The sequence below is a fragment of the Neophocaena asiaeorientalis genome, unplaced genomic scaffold, assembly GCF_003031525.2.
Source record: "Neophocaena asiaeorientalis asiaeorientalis breed wild unplaced genomic scaffold, Neophocaena_asiaeorientalis_V1.1 scaffold91, whole genome shotgun sequence".
Classification (NCBI taxonomy): domain Eukaryota; kingdom Metazoa; phylum Chordata; class Mammalia; order Artiodactyla; family Phocoenidae; genus Neophocaena; species Neophocaena asiaeorientalis.
Window position 1 is genome coordinate 11,731,373 of NW_020173198.1, and position 15,891 is coordinate 11,747,263.

The 15,891-nt window shown below is 39.0% G+C and overlaps 1 protein-coding gene across 3 annotated transcripts in view; it reads right to left on the reverse strand.

Annotated features, from left to right (window-relative positions):
- Positions 1-15,891, reverse strand: part of MRTFB (myocardin related transcription factor B) — a 201,373-nt gene that overhangs the window by 48,778 nt on the left and 136,704 nt on the right. For all 3 annotated transcript variants that reach the window (XM_024744478.1, XM_024744479.1, XM_024744480.1), the window contains 3 exons: positions 5,587-5,652; positions 3,435-3,490; positions 2,228-2,303 (listed from right to left, as the gene is read on the reverse strand). In XM_024744478.1, the coding sequence (XP_024600246.1) occupies positions 2,228-2,303; positions 3,435-3,490; positions 5,587-5,652 (198 nt within the window). The remainder of the gene's footprint in view (positions 1-2,227; positions 2,304-3,434; positions 3,491-5,586; positions 5,653-15,891) is intronic.

The following is a 15,891-nucleotide window of genomic DNA, read 5'->3' on the forward strand; positions in this document are numbered from 1 at the left end:
TTCCCCGCACGTGAAGGTCCTACCCCTAAGTTGGAATACTGGCAAATAAATTCATGTTTCTATAAGTTAAAATAACACGTATGCCCATCTCATTTTTATAATTTTCCTGTATAAACAACTCTGGCCCTGATCTTATTAGACAGAACCCTTCTAGCCACACAGGAAGATGATAGGTGCGGGGAAGTAGACCGTGCAAACCACTTTTAGGTTGATGTTTAAAAGCTTTTGTTAAGATCTAGGCAGGAGAGTCTTCTGCCTTTTCCTCTCTTCCACTGACATTATCCAAGTGATATCACGAATGTTTGGGAAGAAAATATTCCAAAAGTAAATAATTAGAGGCTGGGATTTTGGTATGCTTCTGTTCCTGGTCTGATTGCTTCATCATCTCCTTGAGGCCGAGGCTGGGTTTCAGCTGCTGAACTTCAGGAAATAATTTAGACTTTTGCCTGCCAAACATCCAATTCAATCAAAATTGGGATAATGTTATAATAAGTTGGGGGTGGTTTTAAGGTATTTTTGAAATTATAGATGAGACATTCTTTCTTACTTCAAAAGTCTCTACTTTAGAAGAGATGTCCTAAAAACATCACTTATGGTTCATTCATATACATAGTTAGGTTTTTAAATGCTGAGTAGTCTCTTTTTGGAAGAAGCAGATATGATTCCTTTTGATAGTTAAATGTATTTGCCTTAGTTTTAATTATATTAATAAAGCCTGTTACAGTGAGAAGGCAAGTTGAAACAGACAGCATCATTCCTACAAAAATGTTCCTTATAGGTCAAGATATTTTGAGGCGCAGACGGAGCCATTTACCAAGTTACTTACCAGCAAATTTGCTTCTCTGAAGATTCACTTATCCCTGACAGCTGGTAGCTGCTCCTACCCTACCACTGGAGTTCTGGAAAAGCTTTTTTAGTCCAGGAGACTTCTGAGACGTTCACAACCCAAAGTAGAGACAGGAACAGACCTCTCACCTCCCATCCCAGACATGAAGATGGTTACATAATCATAGATTATTTGGATTAGAAGAGACACTACTTGGGGTTATAGAGGCCAACTTGATAGTTGGAACTTCTTTACAACATCCTTAATGTGGTTTCAGCCTGTGTTTATTCCCTCTCACAGCAGCCTGTTTATTCCCTATAGAGCACTTTTCACAATCTGTAATTTATTTGTTTTGCCTATGTATTATCTGTCTGTGCCACTAGAACGTAAGCTCCATGAAGGTGGGCATCCATCTGGCTCACTTGGGTCTCTGGTGTCTAGCTTGCAGGCCAGTGTACTGACAGCTCTAATAATGGCAACCGTATCACTTCTTGAAGATTTTATTTTGGACATATCTGACTGACCTTTATGCTGAGCTATAATCTAATACTCTGTCATATCAACCTAATTCTAATACTAACTCTATCATTAGGCCAGAGAACACAAATCTAATCTTCCTCCTACCTAATAACTGTCTCTAAATGTTTGAGAAGTTTCTGCTCAGGGTTTAACACTCTCAAGACTATCACAGGGTCAAAGCTCCTTAGTCCACAAATTAGTCAGTAAAGCAAAACAATGAAAGAAAATGTAACTCAGGAATTTAATGGTGGAGATACCAGATTTCGAGAATGCTCTGATTTTAGAGAGAAAAACATCACGGCCTGAGCCACATGTCTCACCAAAGATGGAGTGGAACTGTCCTTACTAGCTTCCTAAGAGATGAGGCTCAGTCATCGAGAAAATCTGGTGGGTCAGGTGGAGCTAGTTTGTGATAACGGTCAGATCGAGCTGGATTGTTGTGGGTTAAGTAGCAACAAAGAGAAAATGTCAGGTATGGGCCTTGCCCCAGGTAGACCTAACAGGGTCCACGTCGTTGAAAATCTAGGGTTAGACTTGTGGCTGTCATACCCCTTAGGACTTAATGAGCAGGCGCACATCCCTCACTGATGAAGAAATCCTCTGGACCGAAAATGTTTTTCCAGAACAGTATGGTAGAGATACCTATAGCACCCCCAGCTGGTGGGCAAGAGTCAGTCCATGAATTGGCTATTTGGAGAGTCAAACCTTCCCCATGTATCTAACATAACATTTTTAGCTTTGGGTCTTCATGTTGCTATCCAGTTTGGAGGATGTCAGCCTGTGGGGTAAAAAGTTATTAAAATGGGAATAAACAGAAATGGTGGAATTCTCACTTCTTTTCTTGAGAAAATGTAGCAAAAGCAGCAGAAATAGAATTTTTACCTTCTAAAATGTGCATCCTGACAAGTTCAGAACGATCTGGTCGGCTCCGAATCTTGTGCTTCAAAAAGTTTTCGGTCTTTAAAAAAGAGAGAGAGAAAAATTCTTACCATAAATTGTTTACGATTTATTGTAGTTTTACATTTTTTTCTCAAGGTACTCTATTTAAATAAACTGTATACTCTTTTGATCATGATTTTGAGAGGAAGAGTAGAAATTAGTACTTTGAAAAACTATTATCCAATACATGATTTAAATTGCAGCCTTCCAAGTTGTACAGGGATTTGAAGTGTATGCTGGTATAAAGTAAGCACTTTATAAACTTTTATTTTAAAACTTGGAAAAGGCAAAGGCTCATAATTTTGAAGATGACTTTTGAACAGAGGATTTGAACATTTAAATATCTAAAATCAATAAAATCTACACTTCAGGTCAAGTAAAAATCCATCTAAGATAACACATTTCCTAAAAATCCTAATGTATTTTCTGTGATGAATTCCTATCTTTAATCATACTTTCTTATTCAGAACTGTACTCAATTCTAAACAATAAGGCTTTAAAATGGGTTTTGTATTTTATAAGACTCTAAGAGATCATTACTGCATCCTGGGAAAATTCTTAAGGAATTTTTGGAACATGCTTATTTTCGTATTGCATGATAGAAGTTTCCTCTAAAACAAAAAGAATAATGGCACTTTTAAAGAAAAATAATAAACACCAATTTAGTGTGCAACTATGATGGAGTCATTTCAAAGAATAAAACAGAGCTGAATATGGCAATATTCCTCATTCAGCCAAATTCTCCCACCCTTGGTCAAATGTACTGCTAACACAAACCCAGGAGGGAAACGAAGGAAGGATCCGGTGTCAGTACATCACTTGGGCTATCTGTCCGCAGAGGTAACAAATGGCAGAATTACTCCATCATTATTCTAAAAACTGTTGTTATGCTCCAAAAGTAAAAAAGTGATTTGTCCTTTATGTACAACACTAGTTTACTAGTTTTAAAAGAACAAAATTTGAATGTCCTTTATTTTCTATAAACCTCCAAGATAAAACTACCCCAGGATATATTACTCTACATGCCATGTTATCCTGAAAATACACTATATTTTCTCTATTGATATACGTAGGAGTAAGACTGTTACTTGTCCACAGGTACTTTAATACAAAAGAGAGAAGCAGAATATTTTAAACTGAAATTCCTTACTCTGGCTCGTTCCAAGCTTTTTATCTGCTCGTGGAATGCCGCTGGGCTCTTCAGGGCTGTGAGAAAAAGAAATCATTTCCATGGTATAAATAGAGGAGTTAATACTTCAGTCAAATGTTACAGTGTATCATGGTGATGTTTTCTCTTAATCTGATTAGTGTGCCTCTACAGTTCCATTTATTTCCTAGTTCCTTTAGGAGATCTGCAAAATTGAAACCTTAAATGTTTCAGAATTAAAATTATGTGTTTTACAAATAAAACAAGTTAACATTCACAACAGAGTTGTATACATAATGGCAATGCATATATCAGGTAAGACTAGTTCCAGCCCATAGTTGGGGCAAATTACCAATACCAAGGGAACTGTGTGATGGTTCCTTAACAGGTCTTTGCTCTTATGGCCCTATAAGTTACTGGGAAAAGCCCACATGTCCTCAGGGCATTTAACGTTGGAGTGATCTAGCCTTGAACTTGAGGACACTCTGCAGTTCATGTCTAAGAGATCAGAGTTACCACCTACTGAGAACCCACAACACACTTAGCCCCGTGCTCTGTGGCCCATCACAATTATATTGCCGCTCATCATCACAACAGCCTTGTGACATAGGTATTAGCCCCAGCACAGATGAAAGGCTCAAAGAGGTTAAACGAATTCTTGAAGTTATACAGCTAGATGGTGGTCAAAGCGGGATTTACACCTAGAATTCTGAATCTGGCAGGTTCATGCTCTTTCTACCATACCACAATGCAACTCACTCTAAAGACACAGTGATTCCTTAATATGTTAACTTCTAGTACATTATTCCAAAGTCCCAGAGAGAGAGAGAGGCAGTGTTTATTAAAACATCACATACTACAGAATTTCTATCAATTATCTTTGCAAAATCTTCTGTGTGTATGTCCACTGCTGTCTGATTACACCCTGCACTTATCACTATGGGCAGTCAGAGAATGTGGATGGAATGCAGGACTAGGCTTCACCTGGGCTATCACCTCCCAATATTGGCCAATCAGCTCTTGGTAACATTCTTTTCAATTCTGGTACTTAAAGCATTGCAAAGACTCACAGAAGCCCAGCCAAACAGGTCTGGCCAGGGACCAGCTCCTAAAAGCAGACTACAGCTGGCTTCACAGTGGTATTTAAAGCACCACACTTTGATCCTGTTTGATTGATTCATATCAGGAATGCAGTGGTGGAGAAATCTGGCAGATTATCAAACCAGCTTCTGATAACTGGTTTTATCACAATGCTAGATTTAAAATATGTAGATACTCAATTAATAGTAGTTCAGAAAAAAAAGTGTTCACAGGGAAAAACATCTCCTTATCACAGAGAAAAATCGTTCCTTATCACAAACCAAAAAAAGGCAATAGCAGTGACTGTGAAGACTGGGAAGCATAAGTACATTTTGTAATTTCTTTCTAGTTTTTTTAAGCCAAATAAGTTACTTCTTAGAGAAATCAATTTTTAGACAAAAATCCCAAAATAATGCTAACAGCCTATATAAAACCACCACTCTTCTCCTCTAAAATATAAAATCACCTCCAAATTTGGTGATTAAAGGTAAAGAAGACAACTTGGACAAATATTCTAAAATTAATAGACTCTCAAAAATGAAGGAATGAAGCCTAGAGCTACTTGGGAAAATATCTGTACTTGGGCAAGAAAGATTTTATTAATTATAAATAGAATGCTTATTAGTCCTGTAATTGAGATACATAATTATACAGACTATACTATAGCATCAAAGATAATTAATTTGAATTAAAGTAGAACCAGGTTTTGAATTAACTTATCATGTTACTTTTGCCAGTATCATTGGATTCATTATCTAGAGTGATTATTTCAGTTATTTTAAAGCTGAAAGTAATGCTGAAGTTTGAAGTAAGAACTGATGTTAGCCTAATTACAGAGCTTTAAAGGTATTCTTTGATAATATAAAATTTGTGTCTATCTTTTAAGTTGCATCTGGTTTCCAAAATGTATTTTAAATGATTCTGTTAGGTTAGCAATGCTGATGCCTGGTTTTTCCTTATAAATTGTATATGGATTAAATGGATACCACTGAAAGTAGAGTGTGGAACAGCTTCTTCTTAGACATGCCCATTTTGTTACATCACATTAGAAATGACAGTGACACTTCAGTCTTACGTGGCATGATGCCCTGGTCCACTAGTTGTTCTCTTGTCCTCCTTTGTTGCAGCCTCAGCTGGAGCACTGTGAAAAGGAAATAATCACCATTGGAGTTAACGGGCAAACTGTAGGGTCCAACTTACAAAGTTCCAGAGGAGATACAATTAAGCTTACTTAAAAAGCTTATATTTCATAATTGAATAAGGATACTACCTGGTACCATTCAACCTGTCCAAAAAAAAAAAAAATATCAGTTTGTGATTTCTGCCTTTTGGGTGAACTCTGAAGTTCTCTCAGCTTATCTTTTGTTTAGTCAGTTAATAATCTTAAGTTGATGATTAAAGCTAAGTCTTTGTTGTTTAAATACAATCACATCGTACTCAGCAAATAAACAAAAATAGTTGGCTTATATATTCTTATTAATAAAAAATAGAAATGTGAGATACCTTGACATTCCTTAGTTTTTTTAAAAAAACAAGTTAATAGCAAAAATGTATTTTAAGGAAAGATTAATGTATTTGGAGGAACTCCATATGGAAAATTTTTGTTTGTTTGTTTTTTGCGGCACGCGGGCCTCCCACTGCTGTGGCCTCTCGCGTTGTGGAGCACAGGCTCCGGACGCGCAGGCTCAGCGGCCATGGCTCACGGGACCAGCCGCTCCGCGGCATGTGGGATCTTCCCGGACTGGGGCACGAACCCGCGTCCCCTGCATCGGCAGGCAGACTCTCAACTACTGCGCCACCAGGGAAGCCCCTGGAACAAATTTTAAATAGCTTTAATGAAGGCCAACTTCACAATAAAAATTAGACCTATGAGATATTTCTAATTACGCAAAGGAAAATTTCTGAATTAAGACTTTGAAGTTTAATAATCTTTGCAAAACATAACGCTGCATCTCACTCCAGAAGTTCTAAGAAAGCCACAAATCAATTGGTACCTAATTATTTTAATTAAAAGAGTAAATAAATCATAAAACTTGTAGAAAACAAGGTATACATCACAAAATGTGGAAATCCCGCTTACCAAATTTAATAAAATATATTTTTTCCCCTAGATTTCTCAAGCAGATTCCTTTCATAGCATCTCTATGTTTTTATCTGGAAAGTGAGCTGATTTCAAAAAAGAGTAATATATGAAGTAACTTTGAAAAATATTTTCCTTGGTTTGCCTTACGTTCAATTTTAAGTTTCCATTTTTAATTTTTCTTTCAAACTATGGATGAAAACCAAGGTTAGGATTATTAAGGGTCCGCCTAAGAGTTGTCAATATGAAAAAATAAATTAGCTATGTGTATTTCTTAAATGGTAGGGAAGGAAGACAATTTTTTAGCAAGGGCGTGATGAGGCTGGCTTGGACCAGGCTCAGATGCAAGGCACGTAACGGCTCCTACTTGCAATTAACCCCAAGACCTGAAGATGCAGGGCCTGTGGCCCGCATATCCTTTGCTTTTTGCTTGCCCTTGTGCTGACTGCAGAGCAGAGCCCAATCTTAGATATATTTTATATTTTCATATTCATTGCTAGATATGAATGTTATCCTTTACTTAATACTGAAAAGAAATTTTTATATGCTTCTTTTGGGGGCCACAAAGCTTCACTGACATCCCATTTAGAACTGAAGCAATTGACATAAGATTCTATTACACACAGCAAAAGAAAAACTTAGAGTCAATAAAATATATGCACGTTTCTCACATTAAAATGTTTTGCGGTTCTCTGAATCAATTATGCTCTAACACAAAGATCTTTTCCCTGATAACTTATAGTTTATTGAGAATAGTATGTTCCCACTGTACTTTACTAGGAACAAAAATAACCAAGGAGATGACCTGTGGATCTGATAGCACCCAAATGCCTGCATACTCCGACATTCTTCTATGAATGCCGAAGTTAATTCTTGTCTGAAATCAAGGTGGTCATATTCGAGAGGCAGAATACCAAGAAAAGGAATACTGAGAGGAGAAAAGGGTCAGAACAATCTCTAGTTCAAAGGCTGACACTTCTGGAACACGGTGGTCCACGTCTGTTGCAGAATCTCTAGCAGTAGTATTTTTCCTTTCTCCCACAGGAGTCTTCAAAGAAAGGAGTAAAATAGAAAGGGTAATGAAAATATCATCAGCCTCTTTTTTGGTTTAAGACAAACAAAGCACCATACTAGTGAGACAAATGTGTCAAACACAATACATATTTCTAGGCGAATGGCATCTTGGAAGGAGAGATACATTTGCAACAACATGGTGACAACAGCTTGTTAGTCTTGAAGCATCTCCTGACTGTATGCTGGTCAGCTGCCCTCATGCGCCTTCACAGCAGTCCTGTCAGCTGTATTATCTTTCACCAGAAATTGCATTTTCATGCTGTTGTGCGAAGGTATCTGTTGCCATGAGGGTAATACGCCAAATGAATGCATGTCACAAACCACCAATTGTTAAAATAAAACAAAACCATTGTGTTTTCCATCCATTTTTCTTCACGACAAAACAATCAATCCTATTTATTTCATACTGCTCGAAGGGAGGAGAATAATCTTCCCAGTCAATGCTCTCATTACCTGTTAATTTTCCCAAGTAGCAGTATCCTCACACTACAAATATTACTCAAAGCAGGTGTGGCAGGCAGCCTTCCCCAGGCATGTTCATTCATTAAGAGCCTAGTTATTAGGTGTCTGTTAGTGACTGCAGGGTGCATGCACGGGAAAGAACAGCAGCAGCTGTGAATAGAAGGTCTGTTTTTAGGCAAAGACATTAGGAAGGACATGAATGGAAGAGGAGGCAAATAACCAGCCATGTTGTTAAGACTGCAGATTACCCAGCTTGATTTAGTTTTCATCTATACCAAAAGGTGGGCAGCACGGGACACATTATGTTGAATATAAGGCACTATGCCCTATCGAGAGACTTGGGTACATTGCCACTTTTGGTCAATGTTAAAACACAATTATAGTATTCGTTCATATCAAATACAACCAATCACTCGCAACCTGATGGAGGCTCTTCTGAGTACTAATGATTATAAAAAGTACCTATCAGATAGGTACAGGCTCATAATTTTGGACAATAGCAAACTTCCTTTTACTCTTTTCCACTCATCAAATGAGTGGAAAAAAAGAAAGTTAACACAATAAATGACAAGCAATACCTGTCCCTTAAAGGCAGACCACCCAGGCCAGGAAGAACAAGGCTTGAATGATGTAGACAGCTGAACTGTCCTGCAACACTAGAAAGCTAGAGCTGCCCAGAGGTGGGCAGAGCTTATCCAGACCGTGAAGGGGGAAGAGACCCTGAATAGAGAGGGCCTGACTCTTAACGATCATAGAGGCGTTCACCATTGCGGGCAAGTGAGCATCTAAAGATGCTTTATCAAGTTAACCTTGGAGACCATCTTCCTCCCTTTGCAGCCTCCAAACTCACGTCTGTGTGGAGGGCAGGACGGCCCAGATCACTGAATGCTACTGGGCCTGTTGCACAGTTGCAGTTCTTAAGACCGATGGATAACCCGGTAGGCTGGCTGATCCCTGGAAACCTGACATACTCTGCACACGTTCATGAGACTGCACTCCTGTAGCCACAAACAGAAGACCAGATGCTGGTCCAGCACTGCTTTCCTGTGGCATCAGCGGGTGGTGGTGGTGTATGGCTGCCTAAGAAGCCAACCTCGGGGCAATGGCCTTGTGTCTGAAAACAGACCTGAGAGCATTCGCCCCCGGTGCCTTGCTGAATTGATAAATTGTGCTACTGGGCTGACATCATAGCTTCCAACACATTAGGAAACTGACTAAAATTCAGCAACTCCATGGCCATCTTACAAATAATTACATGCCAGAAAAGAAAATATGTAAATCTACAGAATTTTGGAAGGAAAAAAAAAAAAGAGTTCAAAACACTCAGTGAGTGAGCAGCTACATCCTTTCAGAAAACAAAGGACACAGTAATAATGGCGCTGAAATAGAATTCATGTTACGACTGCTCACATTTGAACATTTTCAAAGAATGTCTTTATCTTTGAAACATGTAGAAATGAAAATAATCTGATACATGGACCTAAGAAGTTCTTACGTTTAAAATGGGTGGGGTTAAACCTGTTTCATTTTCTCAAAAAGGTGTGTGTGGGGGGGGTGGTGGCACACAGGTGTTAACAGCGTATCTCATTATACAGCTAGCACTGTATTCTCTGTGCAAAAACCGTCACCACAGGCTGAGAAGTCTGTAACAGCTCTGTGTTTCCCGATGACAAACTCACAAGAGGTACACAAAGGACCTCCATTAACAGAAGGAGATGAGGTTACACAGCCATTTGCTTACCCTTTGTGTCACATCTTTCTTAACTAGCCTGAGTCCAAGGTTTTTATTTTTTATTAAAAAGAAAATAAATCTCTTTACCTATTAAAACAGTGATATATGTTCATTACAGAAAATAAGGAAATTTTAAAAAGGAGGAGGAAGAAACCAAAAAAGAAAATCACCAATAATATCATCAACCAGAGAGATATACAACTACTGTTACCATACTGGTGTATTCCTCTGTCTCTTAGCTAAGCATAATTTTTTTTTTTTTTTAAAGAAGATGTTGGGGGTAGGAGTTTATTAATTAATTAATTTATTTTTGCTGTGTTGGGTCTTTGTTCATCGCGGTGCGCGGGCCTCTCACTATCATGGCCTCTCTTGTTGTGGAGCACAGGCTCCAGACGCGTAGGCTCAGTAGTTGTGGCTCACAGGCCTAGTTGCTCCGCGGCATGTGGGATCCTCCCAGACCAGGGCTCGAACCCGTGTCCCCTGCATTAGCAGGCAGATTCTCAACAACTGTACCACCAGGGAAGCCCAGCTAAGCATAATTTTTGATTCTCTGCTTCTACATACTATGATCACACTGTACAATGATAAATGTTCTTGTTATTTCAATGGCTACATAAAATACTCTGTTGGGTGGACATGCATAGTTTACTAAATATACCCCTATTATTTATCACTTAGGTTGTTTCCAATTTTTACAACTACTATAACTAATGCTACGGTGGGTTTTTTGTGTATAAAGTTTATTCCTTATTTTTAGTTATTTCTTTAATTCCTAAAAGGAGGATTCCCTATGTGGTCCATATAAGGCATGGCCATAAAGTAAGGAGACAAATTTGTATGCAAACCATCATCTTTGAAATTACAGTAGACGTGTGAAAACATGGATACAGACTACTTTGCATCTGTTGCATTTAGAGAAAAAATTTTAATTAATTTTTGAATTTTTCCAAGATGATGTGTGTTATTATTTCTTAGGGCTAACATTCATGATTTCTGATTACATTTCAACAAAAAGAAAAATGCATATAATTTGGAAAATTCTACTTAAGTGTTACGTCTTGTTACAAAAGACAAAAACAATATTCTGTCAACATAAATGTTTTCAACTTGCTCTTTTTTTAATACAAGGAAAGTAAAAACATAATTTTAACCACCATTCTGAAAAATGAAAGGTAGCTCATCTAATGGCAAAGAGGAAATGTCATTCTTATTCATCATCAGAAATAGTTTAGAATTAAAAAGTATCATCTCTGGGCTTCCCTGGTGGTGCAGTGGTTGAGAGTCTGCCTGCCGATGCAGGGGACACAGATTCGTGCCTCAGTCTGGGAAGATCCCGCATGCTATGGAGCGGCTGGGCCCGTGAGCCATGGCCGCTGGGCCTGCGCGTCCGGAGCCTGTGCTCCACAATGGGAGAGGCCACAACAGTGAGAGAGGCCCGCGTACCACACACACCACAAACACACACGCAAAAAGTATCATCTCTTAGTTCCTTTCCCCTGATTCTTAAGTGGATTAAAGTGCTTTTAGAGCAAAATTTTAGGATTAGTTTCCAATATTAAAAAAAAAACAACCTCAAAATAGAATAATGTCTTTCACATAATATTTACACCCCTTCAAAATTTTTAGCTGCTTTTTGAACCAAGATATGTCTTTTCTCTTTTGTTTCTATAAGTAGAAATGTTTGAAATGTTTCCATAATATGACATAAAGTGCCTTTTCACTCTAAAGGAAAAAACCCACATTATGCAGCATTTTAATAACATATAGCAATTTGGCATGAGTTGAACAAGCCAAAACAAAGCACAGTTTTGGGCCAGGGGATTTGCAAGGGGACATCTGAGGAACGTATATAACAAAAACAAGGCAGAAATGACACTTTCTGGGAAGCAGTATGGCAGGCAGCCATGGTCTTAAGAAATTCTTTATAAATAGCTAGTTTCAGTTATGGGGTATGAAGGAGGGTGGGATGAGTGGGGACGGGGCGTGGGGGTGGGGATTAGCAGCTGCCTGCAAGTCAAAGAGAAGATCCCATGTATATTATTTAATTACAGGACACTGGACAGAATAAATCTGCAGAATCATGAGGGGAGGAAAAAACACCCCAAAACCCTAAGCCAGTCAAGTAAAGGCTGGGTAAACCAGTGGCAAAAGCAAAGATGGGAAACTGAAAAATACTCTAGAATTGACTATGTATTGACTCTGAAGATAATATTAGGCAAAAAACAGACCCTGGTTTCAGTTTTTAAAAATTTGTTTAAAGATGTTTGAGTAGTTAAGAGAATGAAGTAGTTGTACTTTGGCAAAAATTTATTATGCATTGTTTAAAGAGTGCTAATTTAAGGGCCTGGTCCTATAAAAACAAGACAATTTAGAAAAGCCAACATCTTCATATTATCTTTTGAACTTAGATACAGGAGGGATTAACTGGCCCCTAAGTAATACCTTAGAACAGTTACATTTGGGGGGCCCATTCAACCCTGATTTCAGTGTTCTATCAAGCAGCTGGTTCAGCAGTAAAGTTTACAACTACATTTGTTCAATCAGCTAGGGGCAAATGACATCTTGAAAAAATCTGTATCAAAAGAGCAAAAGACTGATGGACTGCTTTTCCTGTTCCTCAGAAGTAAATGTTTAAAAAGCTGGGCTTCCCTGGTGGCACAGTGGTTGAGAGTCCGCCTGCCGATGCAGGGGACACGGGTTCGTGCCCCGGTCTGGGAAGATCCCACAAGCCGCGGAGCAGCTGGGCCCGTGAGCCATGGCCGCTGAGCCTGCGTGTCCGGAGCCTGTGCTCCACAACGCGAGAGGCCACAACAGTGAGAGGCCCGCGCAACGGGAAAAAAAAAAAGCTGGTGGTGGTTATTATTATTGTTACTACTACTACTTTAGATAATCGGTGAAGATAACCACTTTTTTTTCCAAACATAATACCATAAGGATTAAAAGTAAAACTTTTTTAGAGCAGTTTTAGGTTTACAACCAAATCAAGCGGGAGGTACAGAGATTTCCCATACACCCCCTACCATCAAACATACTGAGCCTCCCCATCATCAACAGGATTAAAAAAATTTAACTCCATAAAGTTTCCCGGGGCTTCCCTGGTGGCGCAGTGGTTGAGAGTCCGCCTGCCGATGCAGGGGACGCGGGTTCGTGCCCCGGTCCGGGAGGATCCCACATGCCGCGGAGCGGCTGGGCCCGTGAGCCATGGCCACTGAGCCTGTGTGTCCAGAGCCCGTGCTCCGCAACGGGAGAGGCCGCAACAGTGAGAGGCCCGCGTACCGCAAAAAAAAAAAACCAAACCAAACAAACAAAAAAAACGATTCCCATATTTTTAGTTCTTTGCTGTGAATGGGTATTTTGTAGTCACAGGGTAAGCAGTCACATCCTGAAGGCTTTCCTTCTAAGCCTGGGATTCAGAAATACACAGTGTATGTACCACTAACACCTATATTTAAAAATCCATGTTTTGGGCTTCCTTGGTGGCATAGCAGTTAAGAATCCGCCTGCCAAGGCAGGGGATATGGGTTCGAGCCCTGGTGTGGGAAGATCCCACATGCCATGGAGCAACTAAGCCCGTGTACCACAACTACTGAGCCCACGTGCCACAACTACTGAAGCCCGCACATCTAGAGCCCGTGCTCCGTAACAAGAGAAGCCACCACAGCGAGAAGCCTGTGCACCGCAACGAAGAGTAGTCCTGGCTTGGTGCAACTAGAGAAAGCCTGCTTGCAGCAACAAAGACCCAACACAGACAAAAAAAAACAAAAAAGTTATTTTAAAAAAAATCCGTATTTTATAAAATTTTTTCTATTTATTTTTTAAAATAAAAGTGACACATGCACATAAAAAAGGACATTAAAAAAAAGGTGAGGGCTTCCCTGGTGGCGCAGTGGTTGAGAGTCCACCTGCCGATGCAGGGGACACGGGTTCGTGCCCCGGTCCGGGAAGATCCCACATGCCGTGGAGCGGCTGGGCCCGTGAGCCATGGCCGCTGAGCCTGCGCTCCGCAACGGGAGGGACCACAGCAGTGAGGGGCCCGCGCAACGCCAAAAACAACAACAACAACAACAAAAAAAAGGTGAAAGATATTTTCTTAGATCAGTCTCCCTAGGCAAAAGAAACAAAAGCAAAAATAAACATATGGGACCCAATCAAACTTAAAAGCTTGTGCACAGCAAAGGAACGATCAACACAATGAAAACACAACCTACGGACTGGGAGAAAATATTTGCAAATGATGCGACCAACTATATCCATAATATACAAACAGCTCATAAAACTCAGTATCAAAAAAAATCAAACAACCCAATCAGAAAATGGGCAGAAGACCTAAATAGACATTTCTCCAAAGAAGACATACAGATAGACAACAGGCACATGAAAAGATGTTCAACATTGCTAATTATTAGAGAAATGCAAATTAAAACCACAATAACCTCACACTGGTCAGAATGGCTATCATCAAAAAGTCTACAGGGAATTCCCTGGTGGTCCAGTAGTTAGGACTCTGTGCTTTCACCGCCGAGGGTTCAATCTTAGGGAACTAAGATTCCACAAGCTGCACGTCGTGGCCAATAACAACAAGTCTACAAATAATAAATGTTGGAGAGGGTATGGAGAGAAGAGAACCCTTGTACAATGTTGGTAGGAATGTAAACTGGTACAGTTGCTATGGAAAACATTATGGAGGTTCCTTAAAAAACTAAAAACAGAGTAACCATGTGATTCAGCAATTCCACTCCTGCATATGTATCTGGAAAAAATGAAAACACTATTCCAAAAAGATACACGCACCCCAAAGCCAAGATACGGAAACAACCCAAGTGACAATCAAGACGACTGATTTAAGAAGATGTGGTATATATACAGGATTAACAGATACAAACTACTATAAAAAATAGATAAGCAACAGGATTTACTGTATAGCACAGGGAACTCTATTCAGTAGCTTATAATAACCCATAATGGAAAATAATCTGAAAAAATATATGACTGAATCACTTTGCTATACATCTGAAACTAACACAACATTGCGAATCAACTATACTTCAATTAAAAAAAAAGTGAAAGTCAGTCCATCCCACCGGAGACCTCCAGTCCTCCTCCATAAAGGTAACCACTATTAAGTTTCTATGGCTCTAGAGAATGTTTCGTGAATATTCTGGCAATGTTAAGTATAAAATATGCAAAGGAAATACATGCGGAGGCATCATACCATTCACACAGTTCGATAATTTGCTTAAAAAAAAACAAACCACCCATGAAATCCACCTCATTCTTCTTTCTGGTTATCTTAGTGGCTGCATCTAACATATGGATGTGTCAATCATATACATTTAAGTTTCTAGATTTCCTGCTATTATTGTTATTATTAACAATGCTGCAGTGATTATCTTCATTTTGTGTCATCGTGTGTATGTGTGTGTGTATGTATAAACACTTAAAGATATATATATATACACACACACTTAAAATACACACACACACACACACTGAAAATTTTGATAGGGACACTTTGCAATCCAAATGGTTGTACCAATCTATATCCCCACTTACAAGGCAAGAGAGAGGACCTTTTTGCTCATCCCTTCCCCATAATATACATCATCATGCTTTAAGGTAATTTTAAATTCAGAAACAAAGAGCACTTACTCTTACCTAAGGCTATCAGCAATATTATGCCAAAGTAATAGTAAAATTTGAAATAACTATTAAGCAGTAAGGGACCAATAGATATCAAAAGAATTAGTGAGAGTGATGGGGCTGGGTTTTTGACTGAATGCAGAGATATTTACAGTGGTTGTCATAAGCTCAGGTTAAGCTTTCTCTTGTAAACCACATATTTATTTATAAATTTGGTAGAATTCTTCTCATGTTCCAGGACAGAAACCTAATAAGCTTAAGACTTCTCATTCTTTTCTCTTCAATTCCAACACAGCTGAGAGATGTAATAGACAGATTTGAGAAATACTTAGAACAAAATCAACACTATGTGCTGAGGGACTGATGTTGTGTTTGAAGGAAAGAAGATAAAG